Source organism: Rhododendron vialii, chromosome 6a (genome assembly GCF_030253575.1).
Source record: "Rhododendron vialii isolate Sample 1 chromosome 6a, ASM3025357v1".
NCBI lineage: Eukaryota > Viridiplantae > Streptophyta > Magnoliopsida > Ericales > Ericaceae > Rhododendron > Rhododendron vialii.
The window spans coordinates 43693009-43710692 of NC_080562.1; the positions used below are offsets into that span (position 1 = coordinate 43693009).

Consider the following 17684-nt stretch of genomic DNA (forward strand, 5'->3'; position numbering starts at 1 on the left):
TCGAGAAATATGAGCTTCACTTTTGGAGGAAAAGAAAGAGAAACAGTTTGTGGTTGAAGTGAAGAAGATATAAAGCAAGTGAAGAAGAGAAAAATAAAATAGTAGTTGAAATACGCGTGTATATAAATTTTGGAACTAGTTAACTTATGTAGTGTGGGGTTCACAAATTTTGATTATTGAAAAAAGTTGCTAGTTTTGGTTATCCAAAGCTCAAAATTTGATTATTTCTAAGAATGTTGCTAAGTTTGATTATACCATTGTGAGCCATTTTTTGCATAAATATTGTTAACTTTAACAACAATTGTCTTTTGGTTATACTACTGTGGATGGCCTTACGAAGGTAATTAGAGGAAAAATTTTAGAGGTGAAAATAAAGATGTGAGGGTTGGAGTTAATAGAAATAGTGAAATCCTTTTAAATTATTTTTTTATGAATATAAAAGTACTAGCGTATGTCCGTGCTTGTAGGTACAGCTTTGAATCAAAGATCAAAAAATTATTCTTGAATATCCCTCCAACCTCTTTAATGCAAAGGCCAAAAAAACCTCAACATAGCATCCTCCTTTACTCATCAATATTATAAAAAAAAAATCTCAAAATAGTTCATTTTTTTCCCTCCGAAGAAACACATAGAAGAATTGTGTATATATATTATAAAATAGAGCGGTTTTCAACCAAAATATCTATGCACACAAACAGAGCAGCCTCTACAACCGTTTGATCGTGCTTCATGTTAACTTTATAGTCGTCGGATCGAATGAATGTTTTTTAATCTATAAACCTACAATAATGTAAACGTTTTGCTAGCATTAAAAAGGATTTTCTTTTAAGTTTTACACATTTTCCTCATATGGGAGAAACTAAACATATCCCCCTTTATTTTTCAATTGATTTTGATTTAATTTTGTTTCCTTTTCCTAAACCTAATTCAATATTAATTTTATATCCTATATGACTTCCTAAATAAGTTTAAGTTCAAATTTTATTGGCCAAAAAAATGCAATAATTGATTCTATAATTTGGGCATCTACATTATAGAGTACATATAATAAGGAAATTTCAATTTAGACTTCCTAAATAAATTTAAGATTAAATTTTATTGGCCAAAGAAATGCCATAATTAATTGATTCCATTATTTGGGCATCTATATTATAGAGTGGGAAATGATATTGGCACTCCAAAAATTGATGCAGACACTCCAAAAAACAAAGGAAAGTGGTTTTGGAGTTACACTGATTTTGGAATGTCTGCATCAATTTTTAGAGTGCCAATATCATTTCCCTATAGAGTATGTAATAATTTATTTCAAATTGACCAAAGTATTTACTCAAAGCATTCCTCTCGCATTTACTTGTCAGTGTTTACCAATGTTGGCTATTCCACACTGGATCCGCAGACCACCACTTCAAATGAATAACTACAGTGCTATCTATAGCATCTTCGACTTATTCGTCGAATCTCATGTTCGATCTCTTTTTATTTATCTCATTGTTTGTTCTAATTTTGAGTTTTGTTTCTTTTTCTTTTTAGCTTCAAAGGCGCTCTACTGATGGTGGAAAAGTTTTTTCGTTGTTTCACTGTAGGCGTTTATTGTTCAATTAAACAAGGGTTGATAACTCTTATGAAAAGGTTATATCATTACCATTTTTTCCCCAAATGCTTTCTACATTAGAAGTAGGCAAGTTTCACGACCTCTCTCTACATTGATTTACCTCCGGCGGAGTGCACACATTTAGCGGCGGCGTTATCCGTGAGGTTTATTCTCGATTTCTCTAACTCCCTCACTCATTCCCTCTCTGTGGCGACGTTGTCCATGAGGTTTGTGTCCGAATTCTCTAATTCCCTATCTCTTAGAACACGTGACTACAATTTTGTTGGTTGAAATATCTTGCTAAAGTTCTTATTTGCTATGCCTGGATGCAATTAATGGAATTACCCCGTTTTTATAATATAGAGATGTTGTGTTAGACTATTCTATGAATTTGAAATTTCAATAAGTAGATTTGTTGGGAGCAAGGGAAAATCCTCTTTCACATGGGGTGAGATATACAAATATACAAAACTCATCTAATGGGAGTTCGAGTTAAAAACAACCATTGTATCCATTTTTTTAAAATAAAAGTGGGATTTGATACTTCATTTAAACTGCGCTTAAAATGCGTTGCATCGTACCTTTGGGCATGGGCATAGGGCCGGCCATGAGAATTTGGAGGCTTAAAACGACTTTTAAAATTGGGGCCTTAGGTTTTCTATATAAAAAAAATCAATATAGGTGGTTAATATAAGGTAAAAATATTGAACATGGTATTTTAGTTTCGTAATTTAACTAAAATAAAATTTATAACATTTTATACCATTAGAAAAAAAATCAAACATAACGAAATACCACTCATACACTGCATTTTTTTAACTAATCATATTATTAACTTTAACCATAAAAATGCAAAATGTGTAAGAGCTGTATATTATTTATTCCTAGATCCAAACGAAAAAAACAAGGGGAAAAAAAACTTTGTTAAAAAAAAAACCACCCTAGGAGTTGAACCAGGAATCTCCCATCCCAATTTCACTTACCTCACACAGACCACTTGTGCTATAATTGACATTGTGTTAAAACATAGAACATTTACATAAATATAACATATTTTATTTTTATTTTTTTTTGAAAAATGAGGCCCTCGTTTTTTCTGGAATTTCGGAGGCCTAAAGCGCCAACACCTCGGGCTTTAGCCCAGGGCCGGCCTTGCACGGGCATCACTAGTATTCTTATAAAAAGAGTTGTTTCCTTTTCGCGTATGATTCCAAAAATGATTGTTTCCTTTTTTGCTATAGAAATTTCAACCTAAAAGGAATTAAATTAAAAGCAAATATTAAATTGAATGTAAGAAAATCAACTTTAGATAAATTAATTGAAAAAGGAAGGGGTGTATATTTTCCTATCAGGAAAACATGTAACTTCTTTTTTTAACATTAGTGTAGGTGTATATAATAGGAAATTTTTATTCAATCCGACGGCTATAATCTTATCAAAAAGTACGATTAAACGGCTATAAATACTACTTTGTTTATATACTTATACATTTTTTAAAAAAATCGTTCTGTTTTATAATATATAAATAAAATAAAAATAGATAATTTGAACCTCCAAAATAAAGGAATGGAGATTGTTGCACTGAAGATGCCCTAAATGGTCGAAACTGGACAGGAGCTCGGTCCAAACCCAGCATTGTGAATGTACGAGACCCCGCCCCACGCGTGGCATTAACAATTTGTGAACACGTGTGGCATCTAACATTTTTTGTTTCCGTTTGTAGTTCACTGCATGGGGCCGATAATCAAGAGAATAAATTCTTTAGACAGTCGGTGTAAATATTTATTTTTTTTAAATTAATTGCATCACGACACGTGTTAAAATAGAGGTCTTAATAAATAAAACACGGCGACGTAGGACAATACAATTGATTTGAAAGAAACAAATGTTTACACCGGTAGTGTAAAGAATTTAATCTCATAAAATCGAACGCGACGATAATCATAAAGCTTGGGTGTGCGTGTCACTGTGTGTATGAAAGGAGGAGGAAACTTCCCCGTCCCCGTATAATTTGGGAAAGATAGGTTTTGAAAACACTTGTTTTTTACTCCTACCTATAGAGTCTCTGGGTGCTCCTCTTTCTCAACAAACCCCACCCAGTGCACCCACCCCCCCCAGATCTCTCTCTCTCTCAACTTACTTTACTGGGACGCCTGCCTGTCTGCCGGCCGCAGAAAGGATATAGGTATTCACAAGAACACATTCATGGAGGAAGCTGGTCGTAATGTTTCTTCTACTACTAGTCCTGGGAATGTGACGATCAACAGTAGAATTGATGAGAGCAGCAGGAGGGAGCTCCTCTCTCCGCCGCTCGTCGTCGGTGACAGCGATCAGGCTTCATGGAGACTCAGCGTCAAAGAGTTCGCTTTGCCGGAACGCCGTCACTCCAATCACAACTCTTGTTTTAATTTCATCCGCCGCCGTATTCGCCCTTCATGTAACACTTCCTCCCTCCTTCCCCACCACTCCAATATATATCATGCTTCTATATATCTTCATATATTCCTTTCATCTTTTTCTTCTTCTCTTTATGTCTCCAGGGAGTTTTTCACAAAGTTTTTGTTGTTAGAAATTGGTTTTCTCTGATTTTTCGTGCTTGATCTTGGAGTTTGATTTGATTAAATTAGGCCGATCAGTTGTCAATTCCCTGGCTCTGTACACTGGCTCAATAGCACTATTTTAGGCGTCACAGACAGGGAAAGAACTAACGGGGTTTGGTTTTCCTTCTTTGATGTTGACCTTTTTTTTATAGGCGATCATCCTGGCTACCACTCTTATGCTAAGAGATACTATGAGATTTGGGTTCAAGTGATAAACGGGGAAGATTTAAGGATTACCCAAGTTTGGGTTAGGGTAGAATAATCCATCATATTTAAAGGTGGGGTAGGACTCTTTAAACTTAATTTGTCGATGCCAGAGAGAGAGAGAGTGTGTGTGTGTTACGTGCAGGATATAAGGATTGCTTAATAAAAACACTACGTACAAAAAAATAAAAATAAAGAAGATCAATATGTCATTTTCCGTGTTTTGTACAAGTTTCTTGAATGGGACTTCTTGATTAGTCCTCGCCAAATGATGGAAGGATGGAAAGATTCCTTTGCTTGAGCCAATTAATAAGTGAAATTTTTTGGGATTAAAAATTAAGATATACTAAATTTTTTGGGTTTTGCATAATTTATTAAGCTTTTCTTTTTCATGCTTAATTTCTAGGGAGAATTTTGTAGAGGTTCACTATAGCATATTTCTAATCCCACTGGTCCACTTCTAAAGTCTTTAACCTCTCTAATCCACTAATAATTCTAATGACAAAACTACCCTATGTAAAAGAAACAATAGTCTTGTTTGGCTAACACAAAAAATGTATTTTTTTCGATCTTGTTACAATCACGTAACCACCACCACCACACCCACCACCACCACGGAAATATAACGTTATATATGTGACAAAAATTTCTCTTTTTTTTTTTTTTCCCCACCACCACCACACCAACATATAACAATATGTGTGACAAAAATTTCTATTTTCTTTTTTTATTCCTGTTTTAAGCTCTTCCCTTCTTGAACTCGCTATCCCTTAACATATAACTTTATATGTGTGACAAAAATTTCTCTTTTTTTTTTTTTTTTTTTTACATGTTTTGAGCCCTCCCTTCTTGAACCCGCCGCACCTTAACATATAAGGTTATCCGTTTCAATCTCCGTTCTTGTCTTATGTTTGGTACTGCATTAACAAAAATGCATATGTAATCTTATATGTCCCAATCTGTCCTCTGTACGTTATCAAAAACGTTATAAAAAAACGAAGATAGATTTGACACATATAAGGTTATCTATTGATATCTGTAACGTATATTTTTGCCAACTCAAGCACATATAATACTATATGTGTATATATGAACTTTGTATCATGCCAAATATGTTCTCTGCATGTCGAAAAAGTGCACATATAAACTTATATGTCACAATCTGCGTTCTTGTCTTATGTTTGGTAATACATTAACAAAAATGCACATATAATCTTATATGTCACAATTTGTTCTCTGTATGTTATAAAAAACGAAAAAACGAAGATAGATCTGAAACATATAACCATGAAATGAAAAACCAGTCGAATCACCTGAGACAATGAAGCCCAAACGTAAACAAATGACACAAAAGAATAAACAGCTAGCGAATGGGTCCGAAAGCCTTTCTAATTCCAATGGAGTAACTTTTCCAAGTGAAACAACTAAAAAATTATCCCTTTTCGATCATAATAATGAAACTGTTGCAACAATGGAGTAACTTTTCCAAGTGATGTGCAGTGGTTGGAACGAACCCTCTTGTCAACAAAAAGAAAAAAGTGAACCCAAAATGTTTACACATCAATATGAGCAAGCACAAGCCCACAACAAGCCACGGCCCACGAGTGAACAACTCCAAATCTAGAGTAAATCTATGAATGTAGATCGTACCGATTGTTGAGTTCACTAATGACTAATTTCCGATGGATGAGAGAGAGAGAGAGAGAGAGAGAGAGAGAGAGAGAGGTGGCTGTGCTACATATTTGTTTTTGGTCAAGGATTTCTCTGACAGCTTATATAGGAGGACATTTTTGTCTTGATTTAGTTTCTTTTTTAAAAGAAGGGAACTTAAGGCCTTACTAAACTATATTAGTGGACTAGTGGGGTTACACACATTAGAAGTGGACTAACTGGATTACAAGTTCTCTATAGTGGACCCTAGACCAATTTTTTATAATTTCTATCGGTTTTGTTTTGGGCATACTATTACACCAAGAGCTTAAGAACTTTGCTGGCAGTAATAGAAAAAAATATTAAACTTGGTTTTAACACTTGTTTTTGCTGAATCTGTGCTTCAAAGCAATAGTTTGGGTTTACTTAGCCATGAATTATGGTAGATTAAAGCCTTGTCTAGGAAAGTTGGTCTCTTTTATAGTAGTATATTATATTGTACTCTATAACTCCTTTGCATCTCATCAACATACGTGGATAGTCCTTCTAGAGTACAATAAACTAATGCTGCTATAGCTAGATAATAGTTGTCGATTTTATTATTCCTTTTAACATCTTATTGCTTTGCCTTTAATGGTGTCTCACAAAATTCTGTATATTCTTTCTCAATTTAACTTTTATTCTCGTGTTGGTTTCTCTCAAATCGAGCGTTTCTTCCTTGGGTGATTCTTTATCAAATAGTATATACCGGTCGTTGGGAACATTTTCTGTTTCAATTATAATCAATTCGAAAACACTATTCGTAAAGTGTTGTCACTGGCAACAATTGCCAACATCCAGGAATTTTAAAAACGTAAGAAAGTTGTTTTCTCTTGGTATTAGAACAATTGTCATTTCGCAGTGGCGGAGACAGTGTGTTAATATCAATTTTACCTCCAAATTATAAAGGCCATGACAATTTGTATCCAAAAAGTATACACATTTTCCTTCTTATAACACTTACATCCCCTAGTATCTTTGCCAAGTTTCCAAAAGAGTTTTCTTTTACGCATTTGTTGTTCATAAAGACCCGTTATCCATATGTATAGTGTAGCAAATTTTACGTTCTAAGTTCATTTCTTTTATACTGCTGTTGTTTAATATGAAAGAGAAATTGTAAGACCATGTTAATTAATGGTGCCGCCACGGAGCTAAATTTCTGGCTACACCATTGTTATTTTGTGTTGCCCAGTCCATCTTCTGGCAACCCTTGAGTTTTTTGACCATAATGTATTCTATATCTCTTACCATTTACCTATCTCCACTATACACCAAAAGACTTGTAGGTGGTCCATCTGAACAATCTCTTTAATTATAAACCCGGCACTTCATCAGAGGATTTCTCCATATTCTTATGATTTTTGGGAAAGACCTTTCATTATTTGTTCTTCAGGGAAACAAGGCAAGATTGCTGAATATTATGAAAAGCAAGAAAGGCTACTTGAAGGTTTCACCGAGATGGAAACAATGAACGAATCAAGTTGTTTGCCTGGAAGTCTAACAGAGGTTCGTTATTGCATATTAAGTTTCTCAATATTCTTCTGTTCTTTCAAAGATCTAAAATATATGATTTCTTTCCCCAGTGTTCCTCATGTTTTAAAGTGTTTATGACTGTTAGACATGACTGACATAAAAGTCTGGATTTGATGAGATAGAATAACCTGTGTTTAAAATATGTTAATGCCTACAACTATGGCGGCTTCGCTGTCGGTACAGCTCGATGTTGAAGTTAGCTCTTTCTGATTTATCAGTTGACTTGATAGTTTTTTTTTTAAAAAAAATTCCTACATGTTTTAAGTCCTTCCGTGAAATAGGTAGGGATAATTTCTATGAATGTGGTTCTCTTGTAATACTAACATCTGGCTCATGTTCTTGTTGGTTAGTATCATGTTTGATCTCAGTGTTGAAAGACTCTAGAACTCTTTGGTACGCATGACATGACTTCCTAAAAATACAAAACAAACTATGAACTTCGTGTTTTCTTAGAGAGTTGTTGATTTATTAACTTCTTTTTCAGGATGAAAAGAAGCATCTTGCCAGGAGTGAGAGAGTGGCAATACATGTGTCAAACACTGCTAATTTGGTGCTTTTCATGGCAAAAGTATATGCTTCCTATGAGAGCAGATCATTGGCAGTTATTGCTTCAACCCTCGATTCTTTCTTGGACCTCTTATCTGGGTTTATTCTGTGGTTCACTTCTCATGCCATGAAAACCCCAAACCAGTATCACTATCCAATTGGAAAGAAGAGGATGCAACCAGTAGTAAGTGCTCAAATGTTTTTACAAAGAATTCATCAGTGTCTGATTTTGTGATACACTTTCCATGCTTTAAGCACATCGGTATATATCCTTTTGTTTACTTCTCCTTGGTGCGCTACAGTTTTGATTTTCTAAGATTCAGTATGGACTATGGAGAATATAGGGATTGTTGCTTCTGCTATGGTTGATTGAGCACTCTGTTCCTGTTACCATACAGAAGAAAAAGTAGTTTCGGGATTAGAATGGGGTTTAAGATTTAGGAGTTTTGCGATAATACTAAATGTTCCAATTTCAAAAAATGGCAATATTCTCAGACATGTTTTTTTCTTCCTGCTTTTGCAATGAGGAGTATTTGATACCACAAACCATTGCAGTGTTTGCTAGTGAAAGGTACTTATTTGTCTTGTCTATATGATTCATTGGCAGAAAATATCAGAGCATCGAACAAATCAAAGTATGTATTCTGATGAAACCTTGCATAGAATGCCTTATTTTGCGTACTTGAATAACTATAGAACCCAGGTATGACTGGTAAAGGGTAGTGGACTGATGTTATGTTGAGGTGAACCAGTTGGCAGAGTTTTATTAATGAGGCGAGAGATTCTATTATTATTATATTAGAAAAGTCCCACGCTTGGTCTGATATTTCAATGATTTCATGTTGTGCATACTTGGGTCAGTCATGGAACATTGCAGATGAGAGAAGACTGTGAAGTCCTATAGACCCATGCCAACTGCAGATTAATCTTTTTCACATACAAGTTAAAACTAAGTCTGCATAGATCAAACCTTGTAAGAATTCTTGCATGTTTGCAACATCATCTTTTTAACGCTTTACAAAATCTATACTCAATAGGCTTCTATTTGCAGGGTATAATTGTCTTTGCGTCTGTAATGGCAACTCTTGGATTGCAAATATTGCTAGAGTCTGCTCGGCAACTCATTGCAAAGGTATGTGAGATGATCTCTTTTTTCCTTTGCGGGAGTTTGATCTTCTTATTTTTTTTCTTTTTGTGGGAGTTTGATCTTCTTTTTTTCTTTCGTGGTTGCCGGATATTCTTTTTTTAATATTCTTGCTGTTTAGTTAATAAGGTTGAATTATGGCTTACCGAACTTTGTTGAGTAAAGACAAGGTTTCAAAGGACATAAATCTTTGCTAGTGCGGGTAGCGCGGAAGCAAACACTTATCATTTTTAATTTGAGTTGTTAAACACCAAACTAAAAATCCAACACAGCACAACTGACACATGCAACACCTGCAAAATATCCAAGCCTAACAGAACGAACTGAGCAAAAGCTTTCTTTTGGTGAGTTTATGAAGCCAAATTATGACATGTGCACTTGGTGTGTTCTGTACCTTATGACTCTATGCGCAGTGCCATAGTTTATGCAACACAACATGGGTATTTCTACATCTTGGGGAAACTATTAGGCAATTATACAACCATTACCTCATGCCATGTGAGTTTTTACTGATCTTAGGATAAACAACAAATATACTAGTCAACTTTTACGAATTTTGCGAACTGGTTGAACTTGAAGCAGATTGCTTAATTATTTGTTGGTAAGAAAGGTAACTGCTTTTCCCAATTTCATGTTATCTGCTTTTCCACGTAGGTATGACTTTCACATGAGCAATTCTTGTGTGAGACAGCAATTACTAGCACAGAGTATTGGTTTCATCATGCCATACCATATGCCGGCAAAGTTAGTCAAATTCTTTTTTTTATTTCTGTTTTTTTTGGTCCATCGTTGCAGAATGGCCCTGAGGTGAACCATGAGAAGGAAATGTGGATGATTGGGATTATGGTTTCTGTCACGGTGGTGAAGTTTGTGCTCATGCTCTATTGCAGAAGCTTCAAAAATGGAATAGTTAGAGCCTATGCTCAAGATCATTTGTTTGATGTTGTCACTAACTCAGTTGGATTAGCAACAGCTGTCCTAGCAATTCAATACTACTGGTGGATTGATCCTACTGGGGCCATACTGGTGAGCTTCACATCTTAAGCCGTACTTTTATTTTTTGGTAAATCTGAAGCCATACTTCATATCTTCTTATTATCAACTTGGTCTAGCTTGTCTACAAGCCTTTCTATTTTCTCTTTACTCTTGTTTCCATATGTATTTTCACCATACTTGCATCCATTGATGATAGCTCGGCTCCATCACACTAGTTGTGAGAGTTCCATACTCGACTAACTCTGGCATTCTCTTCTCTCATTAAGCACATTAATACACCTGTTACCTTTGCATTAAATTGGTCTCTTCTTGCTGGTGATACAGGTTTCTTACTAAGATTTCGAGTTAAACGCTTGTCCTTTGATTAACGGCTGTTTGTCAACTTGCAACGCAGATAGCCTTGTATACGATTGGCACGTGGGCACGGACAGTTCTTGAAAATGTGCATTCACTAATTGGAAGAACAGCTCCACCAGATTTCCTTGCGAAACTGACGTATCTTATATGGAACCACCATGAAAAGATCAAGCACATTGATACGGTCAGAGCATACACTTTTGGTTCACATTACTTTGTGGAGGTTGACATAGTCTTGCCAGAGGACATGCTTTTAAGCCAAGCGCATAACATAGGCGAAACACTGCAAGAAAAGCTCGAGCAACTCTCTGAAGTCGAGCGAGCTTTTGTGCACATAGATTTTGAGTTCTCTCATAGACCGGAACACCAGAGCAACGTGTGATGATAACGATGCTGCTGGTGGTGGTAGGACGGATGAAGAAGGCTCTCTTATGTTATAGAGCTGAAGGGCCCCTTCAATTACATCTAAATTCTGTTCGACTAATTCTGTTCGACTCTGTTTCTTTGGCTTGGACTCCCTTCTAAAGCTAATCAAATTTTCACTTTGGATATTTCTAATTCTAATCGTAGTTTTCACTTAAACTGAGTGATGTTGGATCAATAGGGATGACCGTCCGTCCTTGGATCAACAATTGTCTCCTGGTTTTCTTTCGGTTTCCCTACGTGGTGATGGGGGCATTAACGACCCGTTTGCCTATGGGATATAAGAGGCAGATATGCTATCACCTAGACAATATTTTTGAAGTACTTACATCAGGTATTTATCATGCAGATATAGATCATGAATATAATATTTTCTTATATTAGGCGGATATAAAAAGTAAACCATACCAAATCTAGACATGCTACGGACGGATATAGATTTAAAAATACTAATTCTGACGGATCCAGATCGGTTCCGCCCAATCCGCAATGTTCCTATGTCTCTATGAAAGATTATGAATGATGTTGAACAAATTGAACAAAATTTCACAGATAATAAAGTAATAAACATGTTTTCTATAATGTTTTTATGTTGAAAATGTTAATAACCTTCTCTATTATGATGTCATTTTGGACTTTTAATTTTTTTATGGACGAATGTTACTTAATTGGATAATGTAATAGTTTATCTTTAGACTTTAGGGTGGATGAATATAACTTAATTCTATGTAATGTTGGTGTAGACTTGTTTGAATTTGTGGCGGACTTTATTGAACTTGAAGTTTTGGGGCTTTAATTTTCAATTTTTAGGTTTATATAAAATAATAAATTGCATACTCAAATCCGCTGAAAACCGCATCCAAGCCGAACCATCCGTAGAACATCACGGACGGTTGGCGGATAGAGAAAACGACAATCCGCAAAGAGCGGATCAAATTGGGAACCGGACCAATCCGCACAAAACCGATCCGCGGGCCGCCCTAATTAAAAGGCTAGGTGGACCTTAATATTCGTTTTCTTAATTATGAAAATGCCATCGTTCTTTTTAAATTTTATATCCACCTATGCATATCCACTCCAAAACAAATTAAGCATATACATATCTCTTAAAATTACATAACCAAATCATCTGGTGGAGTATATCATATTTCCCCTATCTATATATCCTCACTTTTACCATATCTCTCCTCGTATTATATCATTCCAAAACTAATTTGGTTGGCAAACGATTCGCAACTGTTAGTTCTTGGTATAGTACTGTTAGTACTTGGTTATTTTCTTGCCCAACATGTTTTCCCTATTATCAGAACGGGACCCTGAATTGAGGTGTATTGAATTGGCATAACCACCCTTATAATTGTGAAAAAATGGTGGGAAAGAATGTGAAAACAGCGGGTTGGATTGTGAGACGTGGCGGGAAAGAAACCTCAGAACCACGGTGGGAAAGAAACTCTGAGGAGTTTTTTTTTACAAACAAAATCATTCTAGACATATTATAAATATCAAATAAACAGTACAATTGGTTAGATGAGAATGAGAAGTATTTTGTCTTTTATGAAATTATGTGTTCGAATTCTACGAACAACAGAAGTCAAATATTTCAAATGTTGAGCCCTTTAAACAATTTGTCTAATCGTTAACTTTAAAACTTTCCATTCGTGTTGTTTCTCTGTGATCGGCCGTAGACGAAGTAGTCTTGTCCCGTTTGGGTGTGGGGGACACACCCATGTTAACAAATAAAAAAAAAAGAGCTTTGGTGTGATAGCCTTTCTTTCAACAAAAATGTAAGAAGGGAAAGTCTTCAATACACACCCCTTTAAGGTGTGTCCAATACGCACCTATTGTGTGGTTCATATTGTGCCACCTCATAAAAAATTACTTGTAGGACCGGTCATTCATAACATTTTATTTCGTATCGTAACTTTTATACTAAAAATTCGTAACTTTTCAACAATATGATTCGTAACTTTTTAGCAATAGATTCGTAACATTTGGAGATTCATAATATTTTGGTGTATTTTAATAAGGGTGCATATGATACACACCCAAATAAGGGGTGTGTATTGTAACACTTCACGTAAGAAACACAACAATCCAAGGTGCATGCAAAGAGAAAATTCAACAAGTTGAGGTTATTGTGGTAATTTTACATTCACAAAAATTAGGGCTTCCTGAGCGCATCCCCTATCTCCGCCTCTCTCTCTCTCTCTCTCTCTCTCTCTCTTCTCTCTGTATATAATCTCCGCATGGGGCTGGCTTTACTGTGTCTCCGTTGCTCTCTGTATGAGGTTTTAGTTTGGTCTCTGGTGTGATTATGGAAGGAAGAGTCCTCGGATTTATCAAAGATGTTTCTCTCTCTCCAAAGTCCTACCCTTTGGTACAGCTTTACGAATCCGATGACTTATTCCATGAAATTATTTCACAAAATCCCAATATACTCTACCCACCCAGTGGCCAATGATGCATTCATAAATTTGTCCGTACCATATGAGAAGTCATTTTACTAAAGACTTCTTTGATGCGTTCTTAGCTTCTGAGGCCTTGTTCTTTGATTTGGTATTGTTGTTTCCAATTGCTTTTAACTCTGATAATAATCTTGTCTTTTCGGATTACTCCAGTTGTTATGTAGCCAAGGCAGTGAGGAGCAAAATTATACCATCAAACTATGAAAGCTTTCGAGCTTGTTGATGCCATCAATTAACTCTGAGCCTCCTACCCTCTTCTCTGTTTATTTTTCTCTCTCAATTTTTTTTTCCTTTTCTTATTTTTTGAAATTATAGTATACATTTTTTGGAGGGTTTTCCGGCCTTAAAAAAGGTGTCTGCTTTGGAGAAACTGGCAACAAATTAGAGTCTCTGATGCACTTTCGATTATTCCATAGTGCTCTCAGCGCTGTACGTTGCCGATAGCAATTTACTGGGGACGGAGATTCTGGCTTTGGCTGCTTTGTTTTTTTGTGCGGCCTAAGCATTCAGATGTTCCTACAAAAAAATTTATATTTCCCTATTTTATTTCTATGGTATTGGTTGTGCTACATTCCTTAGCGATAGCGACATAGTACTTAGTATCTGATTAGCAACTGTAAGGCAACAGAAAAGACTTGGAATTACCTTCATTTTTACCTACTCATATTTCTGGCAACTAATATTGGGTGTTGGAATTCGTTTTTGCTTGGTCATTTTTCTGATGTACAGTACATATCTGGTTCCCTTGAGTTCGTGTACTTGTATTTTACTTAGTTGCTCTTGCTTTGTTGGGCCAATTAATTCTTGTGCTGATTACTCTCTTTCAACAGCGGGGAAAGATCAACCATTTGTTCTTAACCTTGGTGCACTTTTGTGTCCCTCAATCTCCATCATGAAATTTTTATTGTTACTTTTGATAACACATTGTTATTGGAAGTGATTTTTCCTCAATATCTTTGAGGTTATTTATAAATCCCCCGTTCTTGAAATTGTGGTTGACAAAACCGAATGTTTTCAATGGTGGTTGATACCACCTTCAGTTCCAAAGTGTTGCAGTTATGTCTATAGCAACTAGCAGGCATTGTTGATTTGTATAGGTTGTGGTTTCTATTCAAAATGAAAATATTATGGCCCCCGTTTTCCACGGCACAACCCAGTGCCCGCTCTTGGAAGGTGTTAGGATTTTGTTAGATCATTCCACTTCTATTAACAATCACAATTCTGGAACCCATACGCTTTGGAACCACATGGCGGAAAAGGGACTACTTTAATATAGTTGACTATTATTTACGCGCATGAACTTGTTCTACAGCCATAGTTTCTTTGGGGATTTTCAATTTTGCCTGGTAAGTGCTGTCGTTAGCTTTTCATCTCACATGCAACTCAACTTATATTGCATTTTCCTGTGATTATGCACTGGGTCAGAAAAGACTTGTAAAGTATTCCAGGGTGATCTTTTAGATGTTCATTTCCTTCAAAAGGCAACTGGATTACTAACCCAAAACGTTTGTATAGATCTCGTAGCTATATTCATCTCATTGTAGTCTCTGAGGATGGGTGGATCACTAAACTTCTATATTGATAAATTTGGCAATAGCTTACTTGTAATTTCCTATCCTTTGATAAAGACAACTCCCCTTTCTTGGATAAAAAAAATTTGTTTAGTTTTTCCCTTGTGAGATTTCGGACTATATTTTGCGCTCTGAGGACAGTTTGGTGGAAACTTTGATTCCACTGAAGCTTCTTTTAGAGCAAGCGTTTTGGTTACAGATAATCCGGTTCAGGCTGGTCGCACCAGTTGGGCAGGCTTTTGGTTTTGTATCATTCAAATCCTGTTGCTGCTATTGCCGTGGATTTCCACTGCTTATGTGGGTATTCTTCTTGCCCTGAGTGGATGTGAAGTGTGTGTGAGAGAGGGGTGTAAGAACCGAACAGTGTAAAAATGTTGTTTGAGTGATTGATTTGAGAAGTGTTGTATTGCCTATGTTTGAAAACAGATTTGTGAATTCAAGTTTTATTGTGAATTCATCAGTAGTTTGTGATCAAAATCATCTTTTTGGATGGAGTAGATGAAAGTGGCATCTGAGAAAAAAATATGCTAATCCCATTGCTTGCTACAGTGGGGATCCGGAGGGAATATCCTTTTTGTGAAAAGGTCTCCGTCTCTCATCCGGTTCACTGGTCCTAATCAATTCTGGGTGTATCAATTGCCTATTGGATGGAATTTTGCACCTTTGTGATCAATTGACTCGACTCTTTTGGGAGTTATATTTGGTAGCTTTTTATATGGAACGGCATAAAAGTAAGAAAATGTTACTACCATGTTAAATTTCGAAGTTAAAAAAAATAAAATAAAGGGATGACTATCACTTCAATACTTGAGACAAAAGAACAAGATAACCACCATGGATTCAATTGTTGAAAATACTACTCCCTCCGTCTCTTATTTATTGTCTAGTATTTCATTTTGGGATATCTCTAAATAAGTGTCCATTTTGTAAAGTTAGTGGTAAAAATTGGCGCATTGTCTATTTTGTTCCTAAAAGTAGATTTCACTTTAAAAAGTTAGTGGGTAAAAGTGTAATGATAATGGGTAAGTAGGGAAAGTGGAAGAAAAAGTTGATGTGAAAGGTATAATGATGATGTTTTTTTAATAAATTGGAGTTACGAAGCAGGACACTTAAAAAGGAACGGAAGAGGGAGTACAAAAAAAGACAACTTTGACACGAAACGTGGCAGACATGAGGTAGTCAATTTGATATTCGGGTTCGACCCCCCGGTTTACTCTGGTATAAGCTGAGACAGAGAATACACTCGATTCCCCCTTTTCAGAACCACTCAAAATACTTTTCTCACTTAATTTTAAGGACACAATTTCTCTCTCTCTCTCTCTCTCTCTCTCTCTCATGAAACGTTGAACTGATAAAACTGAAAGAAAACTGGGAGAGAAGGAAACACGAATGGCTTTTCTGGCGCCAACCCTGTCTTCTCCGATTCTAATCCTCCACTCCAAATACAAACCCATCCTCATTCACCACACCTCTCTCTCTCCTCCTCCTCTTTCTGGTAGACACGCCGCCCCTCTCTTCGCTCTCCCAAAGCAGCTTGAACCCCCACTTCCTCCTCCTCCTCCTCCTTCTCCCGTTGGGGTAGCCCAGGTCGACCAATCCCCCAATACCACTACCACCCACCACAACGACGACAACAACAACCAAAAAAGCGACTTCTATGTCAATCTGGGTCTTGCTGTACGGACGCTTCGCGAAGACATGCCTTTACTCTTTACCAAAGACCTCAACTACAACATTTACAGGTACTACTGTTTTATCTATTGAGATTCAAGATGACCTGCGCCTCCATGTATCGTCTATTCATTTTTCAATTTTAAGATAAGAAATAATTTTGATTAAATTGGCAGGGATGACATCACGTTTACAGACCCATTGAACAAGTTCGCCGGCATTGAGAATTACAAATTGATCTTCTGGGCACTTCGGTTTCACGGCCGAATTCTGTTCAGAGAAATCGGAGTTGACGTACTTAGGATTTGGCAGCCTTCTGAGAATGTCATATTGATTAGGTGGAACTTGAGGGGTATTCCTAGGGTCCCCTGGGAGGCAAAGGGCCAGTTCCAGGGCACCTCCCGCTACAAATTGGATCGAAATGGCAAAATTTATGAGCACAAGGTTGACAATTTGGCATTCAATTTTCCTCAACAACTGAAGCCGGCGGTGTCGGTTCTTGACTTGGTTTCTGCTTGTCCAGCCAGTCCAAATCCCACATTCTTTTTGGGTCCTGTGGATCTCAACTCTTACTCATCTTCGTGGGTAGAGTTGTATCGGGCGGTTAGGGAGGCTTTGGATCGTGAAAATCACTTGACTCTACATGATCACTTAGTTCCTTGTTCATAGTTAGTCTAGCAGGTATACGATATATATACATCCTACTTTCCGGGTACATTTTTGTGTATTCTTATAGTAGAAAATTGTTCGTCAATGGCAAATAACGTTTTCGTTAGAGGATAAGGGTGTATACATACATAATGTTGTTCATCAATGACAAATAATTCTTGGGCATGCTTATTGAACTCATACTTTGGAGTTTCCAATAAGTCTCATTTCAGTTTATTTGTGCTT

The 17684-nt window shown here is 36.4% G+C and overlaps 2 protein-coding genes and 2 non-coding genes across 4 annotated transcripts in view; all 4 read left to right on the top strand.

Annotated features, from left to right (window-relative positions):
- The window catches only part of LOC131329460 (uncharacterized), a 52101-nt gene extending 34477 nt beyond the window's left edge, over nt 1–17624 (top strand). The window contains exons 2-3 of the mRNA XM_058362576.1: nt 16421–16861; nt 16967–17624. Of these exons, the coding sequence (XP_058218559.1) occupies nt 16509–16861; nt 16967–17459 (846 nt within the window). The 5' untranslated portion in view covers nt 16421–16508 and the 3' untranslated portion in view covers nt 17460–17624. The remainder of the gene's footprint in view (nt 1–16420; nt 16862–16966) is intronic.
- On the top strand, nt 3561–11211 carry LOC131329457 (metal tolerance protein 9-like). The gene is made up of 6 exons (XM_058362564.1): nt 3561–4028; nt 7478–7590; nt 8102–8347; nt 9215–9295; nt 10103–10333; nt 10698–11211. Exons 1-6 carry the CDS (start codon nt 3797–3799, stop codon nt 11040–11042), a joined length of 1248 nt encoding a protein of 415 aa, XP_058218547.1. The 5' UTR covers nt 3561–3796; the 3' UTR covers nt 11043–11211.
- Nucleotides 13536–13625, top strand: LOC131331671 (small nucleolar RNA snoR117). The gene has a single exon (XR_009201473.1). It is a non-coding gene; the product is annotated as a small nucleolar RNA snoR117 (small nucleolar RNA).
- LOC131331670 (small nucleolar RNA snoR116) lies at nt 13716–13794 on the top strand. The gene has a single exon (XR_009201472.1). It is a non-coding gene; the product is annotated as a small nucleolar RNA snoR116 (small nucleolar RNA).
- Nucleotides 17625–17684: the final 60 nt, after the last annotated feature.